This window comes from Diaporthe batatas (genome assembly GCF_019321695.1).
Source record: "Diaporthe batatas strain CRI 302-4 chromosome Unknown Contig00004, whole genome shotgun sequence".
NCBI lineage: Eukaryota > Fungi > Ascomycota > Sordariomycetes > Diaporthales > Diaporthaceae > Diaporthe > Diaporthe batatas.
The window spans coordinates 1,084,888-1,106,402 of NW_025408551.1; the positions used below are offsets into that span (position 1 = coordinate 1,084,888).

General features: G+C 49.3%; 6 protein-coding genes across 6 annotated transcripts; 2 read left to right on the forward strand and 4 right to left on the reverse strand.

Moving 5' to 3' along the window:
- Positions 1-151: 151 nt before the first annotated feature.
- KVR01_004118 (uncharacterized protein) lies at positions 152-2,412 on the reverse strand (the record flags this gene model as incomplete). Its single annotated transcript, XM_044786094.1, has 7 exons — positions 152-367; positions 472-587; positions 692-754; positions 861-1,209; positions 1,325-1,521; positions 1,588-2,233; positions 2,299-2,412. The coding sequence occupies 7 exons, from the start codon at positions 2,410-2,412 to the stop codon at positions 152-154; spliced, it is 1,701 nt and encodes a 566-aa protein (XP_044646282.1).
- Positions 2,413-4,358: 1,946 nt separating this feature from the next.
- On the reverse strand, positions 4,359-4,967 carry KVR01_004388 (uncharacterized protein; the record flags this gene model as incomplete). Its single annotated transcript, XM_044787854.1, has 1 exon — positions 4,359-4,967. The coding sequence occupies one exon, from the start codon at positions 4,965-4,967 to the stop codon at positions 4,359-4,361; it is 609 nt and encodes a 202-aa protein (XP_044646552.1).
- Positions 4,968-5,720: 753 nt separating this feature from the next.
- Positions 5,721-7,246, forward strand: KVR01_004694 (uncharacterized protein). Its single transcript, XM_044785067.1, has 4 exons — positions 5,721-6,086; positions 6,152-6,258; positions 6,337-6,503; positions 6,628-7,246. The coding sequence occupies exons 1-4, from the start codon at positions 5,968-5,970 to the stop codon at positions 7,114-7,116; spliced, it is 882 nt and encodes a 293-aa protein (XP_044646858.1). The 5' UTR covers positions 5,721-5,967; the 3' UTR covers positions 7,117-7,246.
- A 6,031-nt stretch (positions 7,247-13,277) lies between these two features.
- On the forward strand, positions 13,278-14,819 carry KVR01_004124 (uncharacterized protein; the record flags this gene model as incomplete). The annotated part of the gene is made up of 2 exons (XM_044783564.1): positions 13,278-13,796; positions 13,827-14,819. 2 exons carry the CDS (start codon positions 13,278-13,280, stop codon positions 14,817-14,819), a joined length of 1,512 nt encoding a protein of 503 aa, XP_044646288.1.
- Positions 14,820-15,686: 867 nt separating this feature from the next.
- On the reverse strand, positions 15,687-17,436 carry KVR01_004593 (uncharacterized protein; the record flags this gene model as incomplete). Its single annotated transcript, XM_044792791.1, has 3 exons — positions 15,687-16,833; positions 16,889-17,024; positions 17,094-17,436. 3 exons carry the CDS (start codon positions 17,434-17,436, stop codon positions 15,687-15,689), a joined length of 1,626 nt encoding a protein of 541 aa, XP_044646757.1.
- A 1,453-nt stretch (positions 17,437-18,889) lies between these two features.
- KVR01_004809 (uncharacterized protein) lies at positions 18,890-20,942 on the reverse strand (the record flags this gene model as incomplete). Its single annotated transcript, XM_044781825.1, has 2 exons — positions 18,890-20,342; positions 20,404-20,942. The coding sequence occupies 2 exons, from the start codon at positions 20,940-20,942 to the stop codon at positions 18,890-18,892; spliced, it is 1,992 nt and encodes a 663-aa protein (XP_044646973.1).
- Positions 20,943-21,515: the final 573 nt, after the last annotated feature.

Below are 21,515 nucleotides of genomic sequence, written 5' to 3' on the forward strand. Positions count from 1 at the left end.
TTAATGGTATGGTACTCGGCAACAGAGTGCGAGAACATTTTTGATATCTTCGGTCGCGTTATTGTGACGTCCTATGAACCAGGTCGTAACCTTTCTAGCACCCGTGCTCTGCCAACCTTGGAATGCTCCCCGTCTCCTGCATTAGTTTAGGTTACATGACAACAGCGACCTTATCCGTCATGTATGCATTTATATCACCAAGGAAAGCCGCTGCTACGATAGATATAGCCCCGAAAGCGATGCTGGCATAGTAAACGTAGGCGTATGACTCGGCATACGCGATCTGACCTGCATTCACGATGGCAGTGTACAACACGTCATTGCCTGCAATTCCCGGGATCGTCTTGATTTGTTCGAGCAGAGCCGCCTAGTGGTGAAGTTAGTCCTGCTATGGGTCCTAAAGAGTTGTATTCTAGAACATTCCAAAACATGAAAGACGGGGATCCGTGAAAGGTGAAAAGTGATACTGACCCCGGTCAGAGCAATGACTTCCCCAATGGTTTGCTTGTCCGTGATACCTCCCACAACCATTGTTCCGCCAATATATTCTATAGCTTTGGGTGTGAACTTGTTGATGAAGATGTTGTCTAGTGGTGAAGTTAGTCCTGCTGCGGGTCCTCAAGTGTTGTATTCTGGAACATTTTAAAACATGAAAGACCGAGACCCGTAAAAGGTGAAAAGTGATGCTTACAATAGATGCAGTACCCGATACTGCCTCCGATGACACGAATGCTGAGGGTCAATGCGGCAACGGCTGGTGGCCACGTTAGTCCTTTTCTACGAATCCTAAAGTCTTGCACTCTACCAAATTTCAAAACATGAAAGATAGGGATCTGCTAGAGGGAAAGGGTGATACGGACTTGCAATCAGATCGTCAGGGCAGATAATCATGGTAATGATTGAGGCCGGCACCACGATACCTCCAATACCCAGACCTGCGAGCACGAGGATCCCCCAAAGCTGGTACATGTTATCAACACGTCCGATAGCCATGGCGCCGCAACCAGCGGTCATCAAGATAGACGAGATGACCATCAACATCCTGTTGGCACCCCGGAAGACCGATAGAAGCACCAGGACGACAACGGCACCGGTCATAATTGCGAAGCCGACCGGGATACCTCGAATGCCGACGTCGATCGGGTCATGGCCGTATACGTTGAATGACTGCGTGGGCCAAAACATCAAAATGCTGAAGAAATTGGCCCCCTTTTTTAAGGTGTGCTAATTGTCAGCTGTGAAGGTCACAAGAGGATCAGGGTGCTTTAAAGGATCCATGGACTAAAAACACGGGAGACAATATCCAGGGCAGATTTATACTGACCGAGATAGCCGTGATTATCAACGTAAGCGTGAGGATTCTTGGCGCCTGGTTGATTCTTCGAGGGAACATCGGATACTTCGCAAACCAGCCTTCCCAGATGACAAAGCCAATGAGAAGGGCCACGCCAAGTAGAAGAGGTACAAGAACGTGAACGGATGTCCACGGGTAGATGTAACCGCCCCACTGCAATCCAGCCACTGAAGGAGCTCAAGTTAGCAGCGGAAAGCCCTGCCACACCCAGCCAGAGGTTTGACGCCACTTACTGAACAGAATCATTCCAGATATACTCAATAGGCCCCCAACAACATCGATCTGTCTCAATATCTCGCGGCGAGTTGTAGCATTTAGGTTGGCCGGGGCAGGTGGGAAGTAGAAGACTGCAGTAAGAACTAAGCCGATGAATGCCCACACCGCACAAAGAAAACCAATCCATCTCCAAGACGAGTAATAGGCGATGAGCTGGCCATACAATACCGAAGGACAGAACGGTACGATGGTGAAGACCAAGATGCCGACGTATTTGCCGCGCTTTGCAGTGGGTGCAAGCTCTGAGGTGGCGGCAAGGGCAGTCAATTCGTTGATTCCAGCGCCAATTCCAGCGAAGGTCATCCCTCCGATCACAATATTCATCGTCTGTGCAGTAGATACGATGATCATTCCAAGAACAATAAAGGCGGCGCCTGAGATCGCGACGTATCGGCGGCCGAACAGGTCTGAGAGCGACCCCACGAAGGGGCAGACTGCGGCCAGCGAGAGCAAATTGGCGAGCACCAACCAGATCCAACGGTCATGGCCGCCAATGTCACGGTAAATGTACGGCGGGACGGCACCGAGCAGGTAGACAGGAATCTGAGAGCCAGTCCAGAGGAATGCTTGCGCGACGAGGGCCATGAGCTTCCTCTTCGACATCTTGAGTGTCCCGAGGCGTTAGTCAACGGTATTTCCAGCTACCTCGATGTATTGATTGGGCTTACGGGAAGCTCCCGATGAGATTCTTCATCGGTGGATGTCTGCCTGGCAAACTCGACATTCTCTTGGACGTGTTTGCTCTCGCTCTCGCCAGCACTCTTTTCACTGGAAGGAGCCATATTGTGGAGTCGGTGGTTCAGCGAAAGCCAAGGACGGGAAGGGAAGATGGAATGGCCCCCGGGCGATCAGAAAGCTTGGAGGCAAACTGGCAATGGTCGTCGTATATACATACCTAGGTACCTACACACATGCATTTATGTGCCTGCATGCCCACAGGCCCTGTTTACTTAGGTTGCAGCACTAGTGGCCAAGCCGTGACCCGTCGCGACCCAAAGCTTGTCTGCATGTGTGTTGGATTTTGAATCCCATGGACCGCCGCCATTCACCCAGAACAACTTAGAATCCCCAGCCAGCCAGCTGACTCGGTATCGCTGTGAACGCGATTGGGGAAACACATGCACCGGGCTAATGGACGCCACCGTGGTGGCTTCGAGGGGGGGGGCATACCTAGGTAGCTACCTAGGTAATACACGCGCAAAGCTGTGTAAGCTCCGGGCTGGCAGGCTGGCTGGCGGGGACGAGGAGGTATCATTGATGAACGAGCGGCGCCTCCTGCGCGTACAGGCATAGTACGAGCCAACGAACAAGACAGAATCGATCCCGCTGGAGTACCCCGCAAATGAACCAGTCTCGATCAGGGCAATACCGCGAACCTGCTGAGTCCCTGATGGCCCAGCTGGCCTTGATAGGTTCGACGTTAACAAGCGTTGCAACCTCGTTGCGTGGGTGAATCAGGGTTCCCCGCGCCGGGGAGACAGTTTGACAGTCCAAGCTCCCGGTTGGGTAAACTTCTGGAAGTATGGCCGAGGCGTTTTTAGCTCCTACCGCTCACTTTGGGCTGTCTGGTTCTAGCACGTGCACTAGGCTGGCGCCATCCGGAATATCTCGCCCATTTCCTCAGGTTCGGATGGAGGTGAGCTTAAGCTGCAACTCCCGGTCACCACTTCCACGGGCCGGCGTACCACATGCGTTTTAGGGCAAATTTACGCATCAGGAAGGCATGTATCCACCCTGTAGTTACATAGCATATCTCCCGCCCGAGCGAATGAAGCCTATTGCAATGGCTAGACCACCCAGGGTCCATGGCCAGGGGTCAATGGGCGTGTGGCTTTTCTTTGCCCCTCAGAGCTGAAAGGTTGAATCAATGGGGGCTATCATGCCGGTCTCATGGACACAAGGAAAGCCGGGTCTACAGACTGAAGATAGGTACTCGTTTACTAGTAATTATCGCCGCAAAGCTGCCTCTGTTGTCACTCAAAGGTTCCGAAGTCCTGGCGAAGAAAGCACTTCCTGCATATGTTGTGGGCTTCTCAAGCTTGCTGGGCAACTTTCTAGAGCACTACATTACCTAGAGATTGAGAATAAGTAAATCGCCTTCTTGCTGTCGGAAATAGTGAGATCTCGACCGGTCTACAATTCCAAACATTCCCGAGGCCTGCATCTGGCTTGCAGAAGTGCTCTTAGACATGTCTTCTAAATACATTAGGTATGTACCTGGGTATGCCCATTCTTCGCAACATTCTACTCGCCCCGACTGTATTGAATATGGTCCCCCCATACTTTTTGGTTCAAATGCAACTGTTGTTCTGATCCTGTTAGTCACGGTCCGAACAGTAATTTGGTGTAGGTATCGACCATCCCTGCCTCTGACAATGTCTCTCAGCTTGTAGTCAAGTCTGACGCTGTTTTGCGTCAAGGGAACGACTCTATTTCCCCTATTGTTAGACCGAAGGCGCAATGTATGTCCTCGGACGTATACGGAATAGAAGCGAAACCACATTGTTAGACCGTCTTTCCATGGCATGCAATCGCTTCCCCGCGCAGGCATTGCACTTATTCAAGTAGAGGGATGCAATAGTCCGCCAGTGTTGGTCAAGCCGCTCTCGCAACTCACCACAACGGGACTTCAGGACCAAAAGAGACAGCATGGATTCGACAGCTGGCCATATTCTTCCAACTTCAATGCCTTTCAAACTCAAGTACTCCAAAACTCCGGTTCAGACTCCTAGGGCGGCGCCTGCCGAGATTCCAGGAGATAATCTAGGCGAACCTTTTGGAGAGAGTCTCGGTGAAAATGTTTCTTGAGGAACGAGAACTCCTGGGAGAGTGACGAATGGCACCAAGTGACGTAGATGGCCAGCTTCTCGAGGCCCTTCTTGGTAGCTCTCTCAAAGAGCTCAACCACTTTCCCGCACTCGAGCGTGTCCTTTACATTCCACAGGATATCATCATTTGTAAAGGCCAAAATTCCCGTGTCCTGGTCCGCGAGCCCACACACAAGCTCGTTCAGGACCTCGTCATCCCAATCAAGCATGTTATGATTGCCCAGTCTTTCACAGAAGACCAAGAGCTTGTATATTTCGGTGAAGAATGATTGCGTCCGCAATGCCGACAAGTGCACTGATATCTCGTCATTAATGAGCTCTCGTGCTTGGAATGTCCGCGTGATGGACCGTTCCGGCGATGATGGTGGGATAGCTACCAGGTCAACTATCATCCATCCCGTGATGGTATGGCGTCGCTCACCGGGGAACTCTCGAAGGGGGTACCTGCGGGCCGCTTCCATGATAGCATCTGCTACTGCAGAGCTGTCCCCGTGCCGAGGAATAGACATTTTGTGTATTGGGATTGGTGGTGGATTGTAGCGAATTCGTACGAGTACGCTAGGGTACCTAGGTACCTAGGTACATATGTACTCAATGGGTTATATAGATGGGATAATGTTCCAACTGCGTGCCCAGGTGGTCTCTCAACGAAAAGAGACTATGAAGTTGCTGGAACACCTCTTTCGAACAGTTGGATTTCATCAGAGAGGAGAGCCCACTTTGTAACCACATGACAAGGCCATTGTAATGATTATTTTGAGAGGAACAATGGCTCACTTGACCAAGCCGTCAAGCCACAGCACCCTCGTCTTTTGTTAAGAATTACAACAATAGCATTGTCATATCTCCCGACAACAGTGGTCCACTGAGCTACTTATCAATTCTTAGAGCAATTCCAATCAAGGTAACAAGATCGGTCTGTTGCTCAGATGGCCGGCTGCTCAGGTTAGCGCTGGACCTCATTGCGAGTTTGCAGCTGTGCAGATACTTGAATTTGTTTCTAGCAGCGCCCGAACGGTGATCTGTGTTACCCATTACGGCATAGCTGCACTTCTGCATCAGCTCTGTCCTATGCAGGCGAAAGTGACCATCGGCTAGTATCTTTGTGCGACAAGAGCTAGACCCTTCCAAGGCTACAAGCGGCCTTGTGGGCGATTTCGGGAGTTGCGCGAGTGCGCAGCGCGCAGGGCCAGTGGCAACTCGGTCTTTGTGGATAGGGGGGAGGGGCAAGTAGGCAAGGCGCGCAGGAGGCGGAGCAGACTGTCTCAAATTCCCATCTATCCCGAGACCGGCTGCGGCTGCAGTTGGCTTGTTATCACGCAGTAGCTGCCCGCTTGCCGGGCTGGTCAGCAGCTTTCCCCGCAATGTGAGGCGGCGATCATCCTGACTCGGTGGGCTTGGCTTGTCTTGACCTCACAACGTCTGAATGAGCCATCCTTCCACTCCTGTATCCCCTCTCAGTCCGTCTGCATAGCATGAATATTACTGCGAATTAAACCACAACTCACCATGGCTCCTCACGCAGATAATGGAAATGGCGATGCTGCCGACAAGCCATCAAATCTGGCACCCCTCGAGCCAGGTATTCCCGAAGTTGAGGCCAAAGTGAAGATGCCCGCCTTCCCACAGTGAGCGTTCTCCTCACTTGAATTATTATCACTGGCACACGAGATGCTGACGAGATCCCCCCAAGGCCTCCTACGTTTGACGACAAATACAAGGAACGTGCATATTGGAAAGGCCGTCTTGCGGCTGCGTTCCGCATATTCGGAAAGTACGGCTACGATGAAGGCGTTGCCGGTAAGCTCTGTCCTGGGGAGCATTTACACCAAAGGGCTCCTTGTTCTTCCGAGCTGGAGGAGACTAATCCGTTACAAGGCCACATCACCTACAGAGACCCTGTTGAGCCCGACACGTTCTGGGTCAATCCATTTGGTACTGCCTTTAGTCTCATGAAAGCCTCCGACCTTATCCGTGTCAGTGAGGAGGGTAAGGTCATCGAGGGTGGAGAAAATCGTCTTCTGAATGCCGCGGCATTTGCAATTGTATGTGTCCCTTGCCCTTTCATTTCCATGTTAGCTTTCTGTGTACACATGTGGGTCATTTCGTGTGACCGCGATTAGAGATCCTCTGGATGCCCGGTCTAAAATACTAACACACGGCCTGCAGCACTCCGCTATTCACCAGGCCCGGCCTGATGTGAATGCTGCGTGCCACTCTCACACCATATACGGACGAGCATTCTGCTCCTTGGGCCGCAAGCTGGACACTATTACACAGGACGCCTGCGCCTTCCACAACGACCACGCCGTGTACGAGTCCTTCAACGGAATAGTACTCGCCGCCGAAGAAGGACGCAACATCGCAGCTTGTGTGGGTAACAAGAAGGCTGCGTTGCTGCAAAACCACGGTCTCCTCACGGTGGGTAAGACGATTGACGAGGCCGTCTTTTGGTTTGTGAGCATGGACAAGTGTTGTCACGCACAACTGCTGGCTGAAGCGGCTGCGGGTCCACGCGGGGAGAAGCCGATCGTCATAGCTGATGAGGATGCCGACTTCACATACAAGACAGTGGGAACGTCATATGCTGGATTCTTTAGTGCCAAGCCCTTGTTTGACGTGATTCACAAGGAGACAGGAGGTGACTACCTAGAATGAGATGTCGGATCAATGTCAGGAAGCTAGGAACTCGGTGATGTAACATGGCCACAGACGGACGCGGGACTCATTTCCGAAGCTTTGGAACAGATTCGAACGACTTCCCCGAATTGATCGCAGAATTATCTAGGCCATGCATCCTTGTAATTACTAATCATCTTGTCGACGTCACCGCTGAGAGCGATTCTCGCTAGACCTTCTTGTGTGACTATCACGAGGCTTAGGCTTTGTGCCGTACATGTATTGTGATCTTTGTGCACTGTCACTGGTCGGCGTTGGCTTCCGGTCTTTTGATTGGGGGGGGGGGGGGTTTGCGGTTATCTTTGATCTCACACGCTGGGACTTTGCGCGTTAAGCCACTGCAGTATGACGACACAAGCACACTTCGTATGTATAGAATGGACGGAGAAGGATTGTTTGTTGCTTATAGTTAAGTAGATATTACTTAACTATCAAAAATCCACCCGTACTCTAAAGAGCACTTCTGGCGGGATAACTAGTCTCCGGGAAGGAAGTGGAATAACATGGATTTATTCCACTAGCTCTAGTATAAAGCGAGTATATAATAGTATTATAGAAATACATTTTATTCAGGTAATTATAACTAGAGTAAAACCAACACCCTTTATATAAAGACTTTAGAGAGTAACCTAAGCGCTTAGCTACCTACTTAAGTACTATACCACACACTTAAAGGTTTTTAAAAATTATCTCTAACCTATTATAATTTAGTAATAGCTATAACTATTAATATTACTTTTTTACTTTAATATAAAGATTAGTTAATAGAGATTTTCTTTTCTATTTTTCTAATAAAATTCCTTTTAAATAAACTTTTAACTAACTTTTTATTTATTTATTTATCTATCTAACTTTTAGTTAAGTTCCTTTCCCTTATATTTTAAACTTTTAAATAGAAGTTTTAAAGAACCTTTTAATTTTTAAAAAATTTAATCTTAAAGAAAAATATTAATATACTATATAATTATTATTATAAAGTATTAATAAGGAAATAATTCTAAAGTATTAAAAACTATTTAAAATATTATTTTAAAGTAAATAGAATAATCTAAAGATTATATTTAAAACCCTTTTAAAGAGCGCTATAGTATCTATATACTATACTATAGGACTATCTAGGCACTTTATATGCCGGTGTGTGGGGAAATAAAGAGACCACCTTAATCCCGGTAATGTAAATTTGGTATATCTATTTCGGTTGGAGGTACGAAATTTTCTATGCACTTGGATGGTAATTTACCACAGGGTAGGTAGCAGTGGGCGATGATTGCGCCGCACGCTCATTTCAAGCCGCATGAGGAGTTGACAAAGACTTGGTCTACATGAAAACAACGATAACGCCATATTGTGACTCACGGGAAGGCTTGATTAGTTTACAGACTTTGTTAAACATCGGGAGATCCAACCTGTATAGATCCCACGGCGCTTGAAGTCGGAAACCCAACTGCGCCATATTGTAGTACCACGACCTTCACTCCATCAAAGCCACCTGCTTCACGTTCGCTGTTAGTTTGGTCACTCTGTTTAATGCTGGACATTAGTTATATTGCGCTGCCAATAGCATATAATAGGGGCGCAGATAGCCCTGACAGCTCTTTTCATTCTCACACTATGGGACTTGCATCCTGGACCTCTGGCATCATTGATAAGGTTGTCCGTTTGGCAGCTTCACACTACATTGCGGCTCGACACCAACAAGATGTATTGAGACACTTGCAAGCCGTCTGCCGGAGATGATGCATGCATGCTGGTAATTTGGGACTCTTCTGGGGATTTCTGTCGTCCTTTTTCTTTTCCTGTTTTCAGCCCCTCACCCCCCATTAGATGCCCTTGATGCAAATTAAAATGGCTATATTTGGTGATGCTAGCTCTCTTGGACGCATCTGCTTTCTGTCCTTTTCCTTTCGAACTCTTGGTGCTTCGGACTGCGGCCTGATCTCGCGGGCTGAGGTGCCTCTGTTGACTTCTCGTCGGACTTGGCCTTAGTCGGGGATCAACCTTGGACAGTGTTACGATAGTGGCAGAGGGCGAAAAGATTTGCTTTGAAGCATATGATAGACTGCCTGTTGGGGAAGTTGGTGATCGACTTACGGGTGCCCAGGTGGGTTAATGCGGACATGCCAACAGAACGTCAGCTAACGCACGTGACCGGTTTTCCAAGCACCGCAGTGGGCGGGAACACGAGGTTTTGAGCGCGAAAGAAAACAGTTAACGATCTATCATAAGGCCTCTGGTGACGTACGGAGTGCAGCAAGTGGGCGGGCGCATTCCATCCTGCAAGGCTTTGTAGCTGTCGATAGACTGAGATGCCCCAGCCCCGTGGCTTAGCAAACCTTGGAACCAATTCTACAGGCGCGTGTACCCAGTCCAGATCCGATTAATCGTGCGCTATTACCAGAGAGGTCTTGGCTTGTCTCCATATACTCGATGCACAAGTGCAACCATTTGAAAGCAGCCGTATGAGGTTGTGACGTATTTGGCAACTGCAGAAGAGGGAACATTGAACACGGCAAGAAATCGTAAGATAAAAGGGGATTTTGGATTTATGGCTTATCTGGGCGTTACAAGGCCGAGGCCACGTGCGCAAACAGAACCTATCGTATTTTGACTACTGTTATCGACATTGTATGTTTTTAAAACGCTGGGGTCATTGAGCGTTGATGACTGTGTGAACCACGTACATTTTATACCTAGGTGTGTATAGGGAGTAGAAACGAGTAGTTTCGTTTTTAATCCCTATATATATAAAATATACATAGCGCCTTTATATAGTAGTAAATACTTAAAACCTAATATTTAAAGAAATATAGTATTAATAATAGTAAAAAAAATATAATATATTTATAAATATATAGTTAAGCTTTATACTATATAAATAAAGCTAGAAAGTATTACTTCTAATAGTACTATATTAAAATTATTAATATAAATAACCTAAGGGTTAATAGCTAATAAAGTAGTTATATAGTAAGATTAAAATAGTTTTAAAATAGCCTTTATAAGAAAAAGAATTTTATAATATAAGACTTAATAAGCTAACTCTTTTCTATTAATATACTTAATAGTTACCTAAATTTACCCTTATTAAATAAATTAAATATATTATAATCTTTATTTTAAATATATAACTAATAGAATAATAATATTATAATAGTAAATTTATTTAAAAAAACCTTTTTATATAAATTTTATAAAAAAATTAAAACTTTTTTAGAAAGTTAAGTAGAGTTTATTTATTATATATTAGATAAATACTATATAAGGAAAGTAGAAGTTTAGGTATTTAAAAACTAAATCTTTTTTCTTTAGATATATTACTTTATTATTAAGAATTTATTTATTTTTATATAATATATAAGGAATATAGTGGAAGAGGGAGCTTTATAAGGGAAGCTAGCAATTCTACTATATATGGATAAGTTTGAGGATATATATTAAGTAATTGTTGACTTTATATTTAAGGTATGAGCTAATAGTTAGTCTAAAAGCTAAGAAGATAACGAATAGATAAATACACAGTTAAACAAAAAATACAATGTGGCCGAAGCCGAGTAGAAACGAAACCGCCTCTGATGCGCCAGAAGCATGAACGTCCATTCCAGAAATCATGTACTCTATAGTTGGACAGGCTCAATTACCCAAGTAGGTATCAGTCCCCCCCTCCTCCCCCTCCCCCTCCCCCTTCCCCTCCACTGTCTCCACCGCCTCCACTAGAATGTCCTCCACCGCCGCCGCAATGTCCACCGCCAGAATGGCCGCCGCTGTCGTGTCCGCCTGGGTGCCCGCCGCCAGAGTGCCCGCCGCCGTCGTTGGAAGGTCCTTGGTGGTGATGATGATGGTGGTGACTGTTCCCTCCACTGTGGCCGTGATGATGGGGCTCCCCGCCATAATTGTACAGCTCTGCGCCAGCTTGCATTCCATTTGCAGCGGCTTCAGCCGTGTTGTTCACTCGCTGGCGGTTGTAGTTTTCATTGTAATTGGTCGTGGCTCCATAGTTGCTATACTTTGGTTCTCTTTTGGCCGGCCGTGCGGCCGCATTCTGCGGCTCGACGCGCTTCGGCTGCTCTCGAGGTAAGTCCATGAAAATAGTTATTGAGCTGTTCAAGTGGGGTACATACCTTCTTTCCAAAGCACATCTTCAGGACCGAGCTTGGCAAACTGTTTGAGAAAGAATAGGTAACCTCAGTCGCCAGGTGTAACAGCACTTTGAGCTGTCGAATATTTGAAGTGACTACTTAAGTATATACACTGACGTGGGTATTCGATCAGTCAGTCTCTGCGTTGCCTAATACATAAATGAAAGTAGAGCAAGAGGCAAGATGGCTTGAATTTGCGCTATAAGTAGTCCGGAGTCATCTGTGCTTACTACCTAAAAAGTAGCAGTCAGTGGTTGGGAGCTCGAGCCAGTTGGCACTACAACAGCAAACAAGGCTTGGAACACGAGCTGCGGAGCGACACGTGCCTCGCCCTTGCCCAGGTGCTCAACGTGCAATTGTTGCTGAGTACTTCCGCATGTATTTTAGGCATCAGCGCTAGCTACTCTGGAGCCACTGGGACAGGTGAGACAGAATCCTTCAGGCTTTCCCCAAGCCCACTAGAAGTAAGCTAGAATGATTTGGGCCGGCCACAAGGTCAGACGGCCGCCTTCAGTTGGAGGCTCAGCCCCAAAGCTTAGAGCGATCAGGTGATCAGCCGCTGGCAGCACAGCCGTCTAGGCTCACTGGGTTCGCCCCCAACAGCACAGAAACATGTGATGAGTTGGAAGCTGCTTCAGTTAGATATGTTCACGTCGGGCAGCTCAAAACCTGGATTAAAACTTCAGAGACGTGGAAAAGACGAAGCGATGATTTTCGCTCTTGTTATTGTTATGCTTTGCCTAGGTAAGACCTGCCTGGAACTGGAGTGCTTCCGGGAACTTCGAGGCAAAATCTTAGATGAACACATAAATGTTCCGTCCTCCAGGGCTGGCACAAAGTACCCAAGTACGTATCTCCATCTGACGAGCTCTGGGAATTGTGTGTCAATGCTTCGCACGATTGAATTCGGCCGAAGTATCTACACATGTGTCAAAGAGGCGTGGTTATCACATCCATGGATTTGTGCTCATTGGGAATTTGTGTTCTATCATACCTAGAATTAGGTCCCTGTTCTTTTGAACGACGCGCAGAGCTATTACTCTGCTTGCATAAGGGTTCTCTTTGGGCGATGCAACGTCATGGTACTCCTACCATCCTGCGGTATGGTGAAACTTTTGAGAGACCTACCTGGTGACTACGTACTTTGTATTAATGCGTCTATGTGGTGGTCCTGGATGCACGCGGCTGACAACATCAGCGAGACGAACAAGTAGTTTCAATTCGCTCTCTTACAAAATGTCCTAAACGTATGCAGTTATGAAATTCGGACACGGAAACACCCTCTTGAGCCCTTGAAAAGTGTTTATCCGGCCCTGAAGTTAGGCGAGCTTTGCGGTATGGTAAGCATCATGCTCCGCTGAGACCTGGGGCCTTCTTCGGTGGAAAACTGGAGATGTTATATAATGCCAAGTGGAATCGTATACGATTTAGGTTTACTACATCATGCAGGTTATTTGACTCAAAATGTCACCTGCTGCGGGTAGACTAGATTCAATTACTCGCTCCATCACTTGCCGTTTTCCGATCAAATGGACAGGAAAGTACTTCTCCTCGGAAACAAATACCCAGAGTTATGTTTGGGTAATATTTATTCACCAGCAATGTGGCACATGGCCCCCTTTCCGTGAAAATTTGTCGATGCATGTCTCTTGGTAGTATCGAGCGCAGGGACTCGTTCCAGCTGGAGCTAATGTATAATGCCAACCTCAAGAGCGGATCTTAAGTTGCAGCAGATCTCGCAGAAATAGCCCAGCCATGATGCTTGATTTTGCAGTTATCATGGTATCCCGGAATTCAAACAAGGATCAAGGTCAGTGTGCACCCCAAAAAAGTCTCACCGACAACGGAGCAGGTTACGTTTGACATCCTCGCGATTTGTCAGGTAAGGAAGTCATGATCAGGTATAAAGGCCGGTCAGGTGCTGAATCGGCCTAGAAATGTCACCCATGAGGACATCACTCAACATTCTTTCGAAGCTGAAGTGACCCTTGTCCCACTTTCAACATGGCGCTCTTCCGCAGGTACGGTGTGGCCTTCTTGGCCTCTCTAGTTGAGGCCCTATTACAAAGCGACTCGTCCTCGGACATCACGGTACTAGCATCGTCTCGTGCTGTGGTGGGTGGAGTCCTTTCCCAGGCCACAGTTGTAGTCAATACAACCACGGGCAAAGTTGCGTCTGTGTATGACTCCGTACGGCCATCCTCTGAGTTCCCACCCAACACAGTCTATACCGACTACTCGCCTAAGCTTCTGTTGCCCGGTCTCTTGGACGCCCACGTGCATCTGAACGAGCCAGGGCGTACTGAGTGGGAAGGATTCTGGACTGGCTCGAGGGCAGCTGCGTCTGGCGGCGTTACAACCTTGATCGACATGCCCCTGAACTCACTGCCACCTACAACGACTGTCGAGAACCTCATGACAAAAGTGAGGGCTGCTGAGAGTCAAATTTGGGTGGACGTCGGTTTTCACGGGGGGCTTATCCCCAACAACACGAAGGATCTGAAACCTCTCGTTGATGCCGGTGTGCGAGCTTTCAAGGGTTTCCTCATTGAGAGCGGTGTCGATGAGTTCCCAGCCATTGGCCCAAGTGACATCGAAGCTGCTCTGCTAGCCCTTGCCGACTCTCCAACAACCGTCATGTTCCATGCGGAAATGGTACCCCCTAACGTGACCCTTGTCGGCTCCGGGGCACCTTATACTGGGCCTCTGACAAGCTACCAGACGTACCTCGACTCTCGACCCCCGACGCTGGAGACGTACGCAATCAGCCAGATCCTATCCAAGGCTTACCTCGCCCCCAACGTGGACTTGCACATCGTGCACCTCTCAGCCGCAGAGGGCATACCGCTGCTGCGAGAAGCCCGGGACCAAGGAGTGCGTGTCACGGCAGAGACCTGCTTTCACTACCTAAGTCTGGCGGCCGAGGAGGTGCCCGAGGGCGACACGCGGTACAAGTCGGCGCCGCCGTCTCGCAGTCGCGCCAACCAAGCCCTGCTGTGGGATGAGCTCTCGCACGATGACGGCAAGGGAGTCATAAAGACCGTCGTTTCAGACCACTCACCATGCACGCCTGACCTGAAGTTGATCCCAGAGTCTTTCCCTATCGCTCCACACAGCCACGCTGGGCAGGACGGCGACTTCTTTGAGGCATGGGGTGGCGTTAGCAGTCTAGGACTGGGGCTATCTATTCTGTGGACCGAGGCAGCGGCGCGCGGTGCCAGCATCGAAGATATCGTGCGCTGGACGAGCACGAACACTGCTCGTCAGGTGGGCCTTGAGAAAGAGAAGGGCGATATTGACGTCGGATTTGATGGTGATATAGTTGTGTTCGACGATGCAGCTGAATTCGAGGTCAACAAGGAGACCATGTTCTTCCGCAACGAGGTCTCCCCGTTCGATGGCAAGAAGCTCATTGGTGTGGTCGAGGAGACGTGGCTTCGCGGGCAAAAGATCTTTGATCACAAATCAGGATTCAATGAGGCGGAGGGACCAACTGGCAAGACCATTCTCGAGCCACGAAGGCAACAAGCTGCCAAAATGATTTGACAGTGAATCTGGTTGTACGTTGACAATAGTAGCGTGTAAATGTTACACAAGTTCGACTCGAGCGTTAGCAGAATCGCCTCTAGTAGCACCCAAGCATCAAGGACTCTTAATATACCAAGTATATAACTGTCGGTCTCAGCCTAATTCAGGTTTTCTTAGTGTCCAAGCGCGTTTTATCGTCCCCACACTCCTCACTACATTATTTCAGGCTGCCAAGCTGTGACTCAAAAGGCAGGTTCTCGTGCTTATTTCACTACTACTGCTCCTGCTCCTCCATCCTGTTTCTATCCTCGCAGCCGCCCCCAACAACGATAATATGGAGGAGCTGAACCAACCTCTTTTTACATCCGTAACTACTCCCGACAGCGACCATCTGGAGAAGCTGAAGCCAAGTCGAGGAAGCCGCGACGATACAGGCCCCATCACATGCCTCGCGGGCGGTGAACAAGGGATGACAAGTTTTGGTGCCGCTGTGGAGGGTCATAACAGTGCAGTGGTGGTGGTGACGGCGGTGATGGCGATGCTTCTATACAAGACAACAGGGTGGCAAGCAAACCAAAGAAGCGGGCACATCGTGCGGAATGGTATATATCCACATTCCGAGGGATGCACTACCATATCGCAATTAACTCTTCACTGGGCGAAACCTACCGCAACCTTGCTAGGAAGGCAGAGCAGCGCGAATTCGAGATGGAATATGGCGAGGCAGAACCCGTGGCCGGACCCTGCAGGCCGGGTGCTGCACGATAATTTCTTTGTGAGTCTGATGGGATAGATTTCGGCGGCGGTGACGTGTAAATCCCAGGATAGCTCATATTCACGGCTTTCTATTGACCACAGTCTACTGCTATGGAGAGTTGGTGCGACCTAGTAGCGGCCTCCAGGTTGATCTCCATCCATTTTCTGACATTCCCAGCTTTGGGGATCTTTCGGGTCGCCACCAAGATAGATATTTCTCAATGGCCATCTGCAGTGCCTCCGCTGAAAAGAGATTCCCAGCGCGGCTGAGTCGTTCACAAATTTAGTGCCCGTCATGGTCTCTGGTGCCATCCCCTTTTCTACCCAGTCGACCACAGCAGCCAAGACATTGCTCTCTCTGTCGAACGCTCCTTGCGCCGCGGATCCCCCTTGTTGTCCTATAACCCAGGCACCGGGCCCGCTGTTGCAATGAAACATTCCAGATATCCTGAAGAAGCGGATGAACTCATCCATTTGATCCGTTGTATAGCCCATACCCTCGGCTAGGTGGTCGTAGAACCGTGGGCTGTTGAAACTCGTGATCTGGTTGTCCTGGCCCCCGTGAAACATGATGACCCTGCCACCCCGATCTTGGAATGCGGAAAGGCTGCTTGGCCACGTGCGAATGGTTCCCGGGTTGGCATCAGCGGCGAAATGAGCGTCGGTGAGTGTGTATGCGGCAGGATCCCAGTTCGGATTGTTGTACACGGCATAGCGGAACCAGTTTTGCGATACTGCCCAAGGCTGTCCGTTATACAAACCATCTGCGGACATGATCTCACCGCCAGGATTCATTCTTGGATACAATAGTGTCCCATTCTCCCATGTATACGTCTCAAATACATTCCGAACAATCTCTACTTGCGAGGAAGACAGGCAGGCGGAACTGTTTGATGTTCCTCCACAGAGTAGGGTCGAAGGGTCGAAATGGCACAGCATGGGGTCCTCGATGATCCCGTCCGAGACACCGTCGCTCAAGTCGCACTGACGCAGTACTTCTTGGTGGATCGTCGTCTTCCAAACGGTGGGCGTAATGAAATCTGGTGAGTCAACGGGTCCAGTGGCTGGGTAGAAGCGTGCTCTCCACGAGTAAAGATTGACAAAGTCCACAGCCGGTGACCCTGCCACTACACCATCAAAGTCTGCAGGGAACATCTCGGTGGCCTTGATAGCCTGGCGTCCACCTAAAGAACAGCCGAGGAAGTAAGACTTGTTCGCGCTCTCCCCGTAGAATGGCTGTGTCAGCTTTTTGCCCGCTTCCACGCCGGTATGCACACTTCACAATATGTCAGTCGCCTGCCGCATAAATGAGGGACCCGGGTGTCACTCACGCCCTCCATGCGAAGTCAACCACGACCTCCGTGCTGTTCAAAAATTGAATGGCGGACGTGCCATTATGTCCATTGTTCGTACCAACACTTGCAAATCCGTTGTTGGCCGTGTAAGCAATAGCACTGTAGTCTATGCCTAGAGATGTCACAAGAGTAAGTCTTCGTGATGCCTTGACTGGAGGGCAAGACCACCTCAAGTGCTTACAGCCGCCCAATCCTCCATTTCCAGTCGTGACAAGACGCCCGTTCCAGTTCTCGGGCAGCCAAACTTCTGCGACAATCCCAGAGCTCCCTGATGTTGCTATTTGGAGGGCCACGCGGCAAAGGTTTGCCGGCACGACTTGGTTGTTGTAGTTGCAGGACGGATCATTATCCGGAAGGCTGAGGTTGGTTCCAGACCCAACGTAGACATGTTCCGTAACCGTGGCATTTGTAATACCAACACTAGAAGGGTCAAATGAAGAGCATTTCTGTTCAAAGGCGGCCGACGCTGAGGTGCGCCCAGCCTTCAAACACAAAATCGCTAGGACCAATGCAAAGAAAGCCATGGCTGGGGGAACTGCAATGTCCGATTGCACGCCTCTGAAAAACTGGTCCTCACGGGGAGCTCATAGTAATAGGGTCCCTGCCAAGTGGGTACGCACCATAATATAGTCCTCACCGTATCCACACCTATCTACCTAGTCAGCACTTGTGAGAATCCTGGGAAGTTCCCTAACTTCGTCGCCCATGATATCAGTAGGAACCCTGTCGGAATCGGCAGTAGAGGTGGTAAAGGCGGGGAAAATATTTAGCTTTGATTGCTACGACCCTGGACACCAGGGGCTGATACAAAGCAGGCGAGTTGGCGGGCTGTTGACTGAAGGCATACCTCCTCGTTGGAGTAGCAGCTTATTAAGAGAACAAGGAGGCAAATTTCCCTAGTGGCGGGATCAAGCAGTCGTGACCTTACCGATAGACTAGGGAAGACTAAGGGAAACAAAGCGGAGAACAAGCCAGTGCCCAGCCTGCCCAGGTGGCTAGACTGTGGAGCGAGTAGGTGGCTGGGGAAACAAGGGTGCCGAATGCCGAGACATGAAGCCACGATGCGTACAGTCTAATAAATTCGGTGTGCGGCCCTGAATCAACAGTGTAGACCAGTGTTGTGCAGATGAATGTGGTGTGTGAGAGACAATGTCACCTGGGCACTTCGTTTTGCACCGACGTTGCTCGGGACCTCGGGAGTTGATTCTCGAATGTGACTCAGCATGCCACGCATCCCTTTCATCAGCAAGCGACTTATTACATTACTTCCAATGTCAGTATGAGGAAATGGGATCGTCCTTCGTAACTGAGCTTTTTCGCCACATGAACTGTCTGGGTGGTGCACTGCCAGTGTGTGGACATGATCATCGGCCAAAATTCGTTTGATTTTGGCCCCACCTATCGTATTATCACTATCGTTATCGACACCGTATTCTTTCCAAGCGCTGGGCTTGAGTGCTTACCACCGTATGAAGGCGCCATGTATGTCCTCGGACGTATACGGAATAGAAGCGAAACCACATACTATTGAGGTTTCTCTAAACACTCTTCTCCATTTACTTCAGAATGACAAACAGCCCGCTACGCAATATAGCCAGGTAGCAGAGACCTTGACGGAACCCAAACGCAGGAGTACCACGAAGAATAAAAGGAAAACCTCTTCTTTTGCGTAGATTTTGCTCAATTGTATATGGTAATCTCTGCTGTTCTCGTTAAGAGAGAGACATGCCACGATCCGAGTCTGTCATTAGGATGGGCCACGTGCGTCATCGATTTCAGCTGGAACTGGAATACTTTTTAATAGTGGCAGGGTGGCGACTCGATACTCGATAGCATCCAAGGGCTATTCGAGTGGTGAGGAGCGATCGCAGCGACTGGCCTTTGGTTTGTGTCTCTTCTGCTTAGATACGAGAGCTGGGGAATTTTTTCTAAATGCTAGCAAAATGTAATTTTTTTTGAAATAGCCATATCGAACCATCACTTCCCACTTAGGATCGCTTCAGAAGCTTTCTCACTCAAGATAAATGTAGCAATGACGGGAAAAGCACCTGGAATCCTAGGGAAAGCACTAGCATCCACTACACGGAGACCCTGGACGCCTCGAACCTGGAAGTTAGAGTTGAGAACTGCGAATTTGTCATCGTCAGCCCCGATAGGGCAAGTGCTGGTAACGTGGTGCCCGAATGTATTGTCACGAATGAACTGCTCATCAGCGTTCGCGTCCGAGCAAGTTCCATCGGCGGCATATCCAGTTGGGCACGGCGGGCTGGTGATGTTGACGGGACCAGTAGGCCCAGCAACGCGCTGCAGAACTCGGCGACCCCATGCAACGAAATCCTTGATTCCTCCAATGTCCGTCTCCGCGCCCTCGGTGAAGTACCTAAAATTAATCTCCGGCATCTCGGTTGGGTCTGAAGAGCGAAGCTTGACGTAGCCAGCGCGGTTCTGCGGGTGCATGCGGACGGAATGAAGTCCCCAGGTATTTGGCGGTTCGATCCAGGTCTGGCCCGGAGTGGCTGGCCAGAAGCCGCGGAAGGCAAAAGACCCAGAGAAAGCAATTTCGTCGCGCTCCCCATCCGGCGAGTGTGCCGTCTTCAACGTGACAATGTTCGAATTCGGACCCGCGTTCGAGTATGGGCCTTTGCCTTCAAGCCACGCGTCGTAGCAAGGGTCCGGGAACACTGCGCCGTAAGTACAATCCGCGCCGGTCAAGCCATCTCTTGGCCCGTAAGTGAAATTCTCGGCAGCAAGACCAGTGACAGCCATCTCCTGGTTGTCTTGCATGTTGGTTCCAACGCCTGGAAGGTCCACGACGACTGGGATGTTGTGCTCGGCAAGGTGGCTCGCGTTACCAATGCCGCTGAGAAGGAGGATTTGAGGCGTATTGAATGCACCAGCGCTGACAATGACTTCCTTCCTGGCATATACACTCTTTATCGTGCCTTGGTTCGAGGCGGTCCATCTAGGATCACCTTTATATACTCTCTTTCCCTCGAGGAATTCCACACCGATAGCCTTGGGTTTCATGGTGCTATTCGATTGCTCAAAGAGAACGCGAGTCGCATAAGAGTTCAGCTGAAGGTAGAGAGGAAACTTCTGGTCGACGGTATCAATGATCCTGTCCCTGGCGCTGGAACGACCAAACGTTTTGTTGGCGTGGAAAGGCAGAGCCCATAGGCCCTGAGTCGTGTCTCGACTTGGGTCTTCGTAGTTTGCGTCCGAAGTGATGAGTTCTTCCAGCTGGTTGGGATCTTTTCCCAATTCCGCAATCGTGGCTTTGAGCACATCTACTGCCTGTTTACCGCTGGTGTACTGGGTGCCATCGCCGATAGCTGTCTGTAGATATCCTGAAAATCCGTGACCTTTCGTCCCCGGGGGAAGGTATGTGTTGTTCTCTAGTTTGATGAACAACTCACGTGTATGCGCTGCACTATACAAGATACGGTAGATTAGCCTGTGGCAGCTTCGAAGAGGAGTTGGGGTATTCTTACTTCCAAGTTGTGTCATTGGTGATCTCCGCGATGTAGTCCCAATCACTGTCACTTGGCAAGAAGACCGCACCAGCGTTGATGATAGACGACCCTCCAAGTACAGCCCCACGTGGATAGTTGACGCCCAATACCACGGAGCCTTCAGGTTCGCTTCCACCGGGTCCGACCCAAAGGTCCCCGTTTGGCTTCTTCCACACAAGATGTTCGTACCTCAGGTCCTGGTTAATATCGTCATAGTGCTTGACAAAGAAGTCCCAGTGGAGGTTATCATGGATTCCAGTCGAGGCAAAATAGTCAATGACATGAGTGGCGGGATCGGCAAACTCATCATCACCAGCCTCAACGAGAAGTGTCTCAAACCCAGCCCGGGCGAGATTGCTCGCCAGCGGACCGCCTCCTGGACCACTTCCGATGACGATGTAATCGTACTCCGATGTGTTGGTTTGGCGAGACAGGAGTGCTTGGGCGCCAGGAACAAGCAGGGGCGCCAGCACAAGAATGTGGCATGCTGCCGGAGAAAGAGAGATCTTACTGCGCATCTTGTGACACTGCACGCTATGTCATCCAAGTTGTAAGTGTCAACTGGTGAGACCCTGTCAAGCGGCACGAAAGTGCCAATGAGTAGGGCATGCACTGGGCTCTTATTATTTATCTACGTACCTAGGTAGATATGGCCAAGCCGGCTTGCTACCTAGATATTCAGCCAGATTCCTTCAGCCAGGTGGACTGCATTAGTAACTAGTAGGTATCCATGTACAGTTACTACCTAGTAAGGCGGGGATCTTCACCTTCAAAACACCTAAGTACGCAGCCTATTTATCAACTGGCGAGTAATGATTAAGGAAACACAAGACTACCAGTGCGATCCTAATCCAATTCCGGATAGATCGACGGTAGCAGACCGTACCACACGTTCTGTGGCTGTTAAGTAAGTGAAGTGTGCTTGAAATTGACCAGTTTTGGTGGTGCTGACACTTATGTCCAGATACTATTGCATCCCGCCCGGCACGATATTCCAAGGCTACCTACTTTAAGAAGCTAGTTCCAGAGGAGTAGGTAGCAGTTAGGTCAGCAGGACGGCTAGTTGTGGCGTTATTGCAGGGACGAGGCCG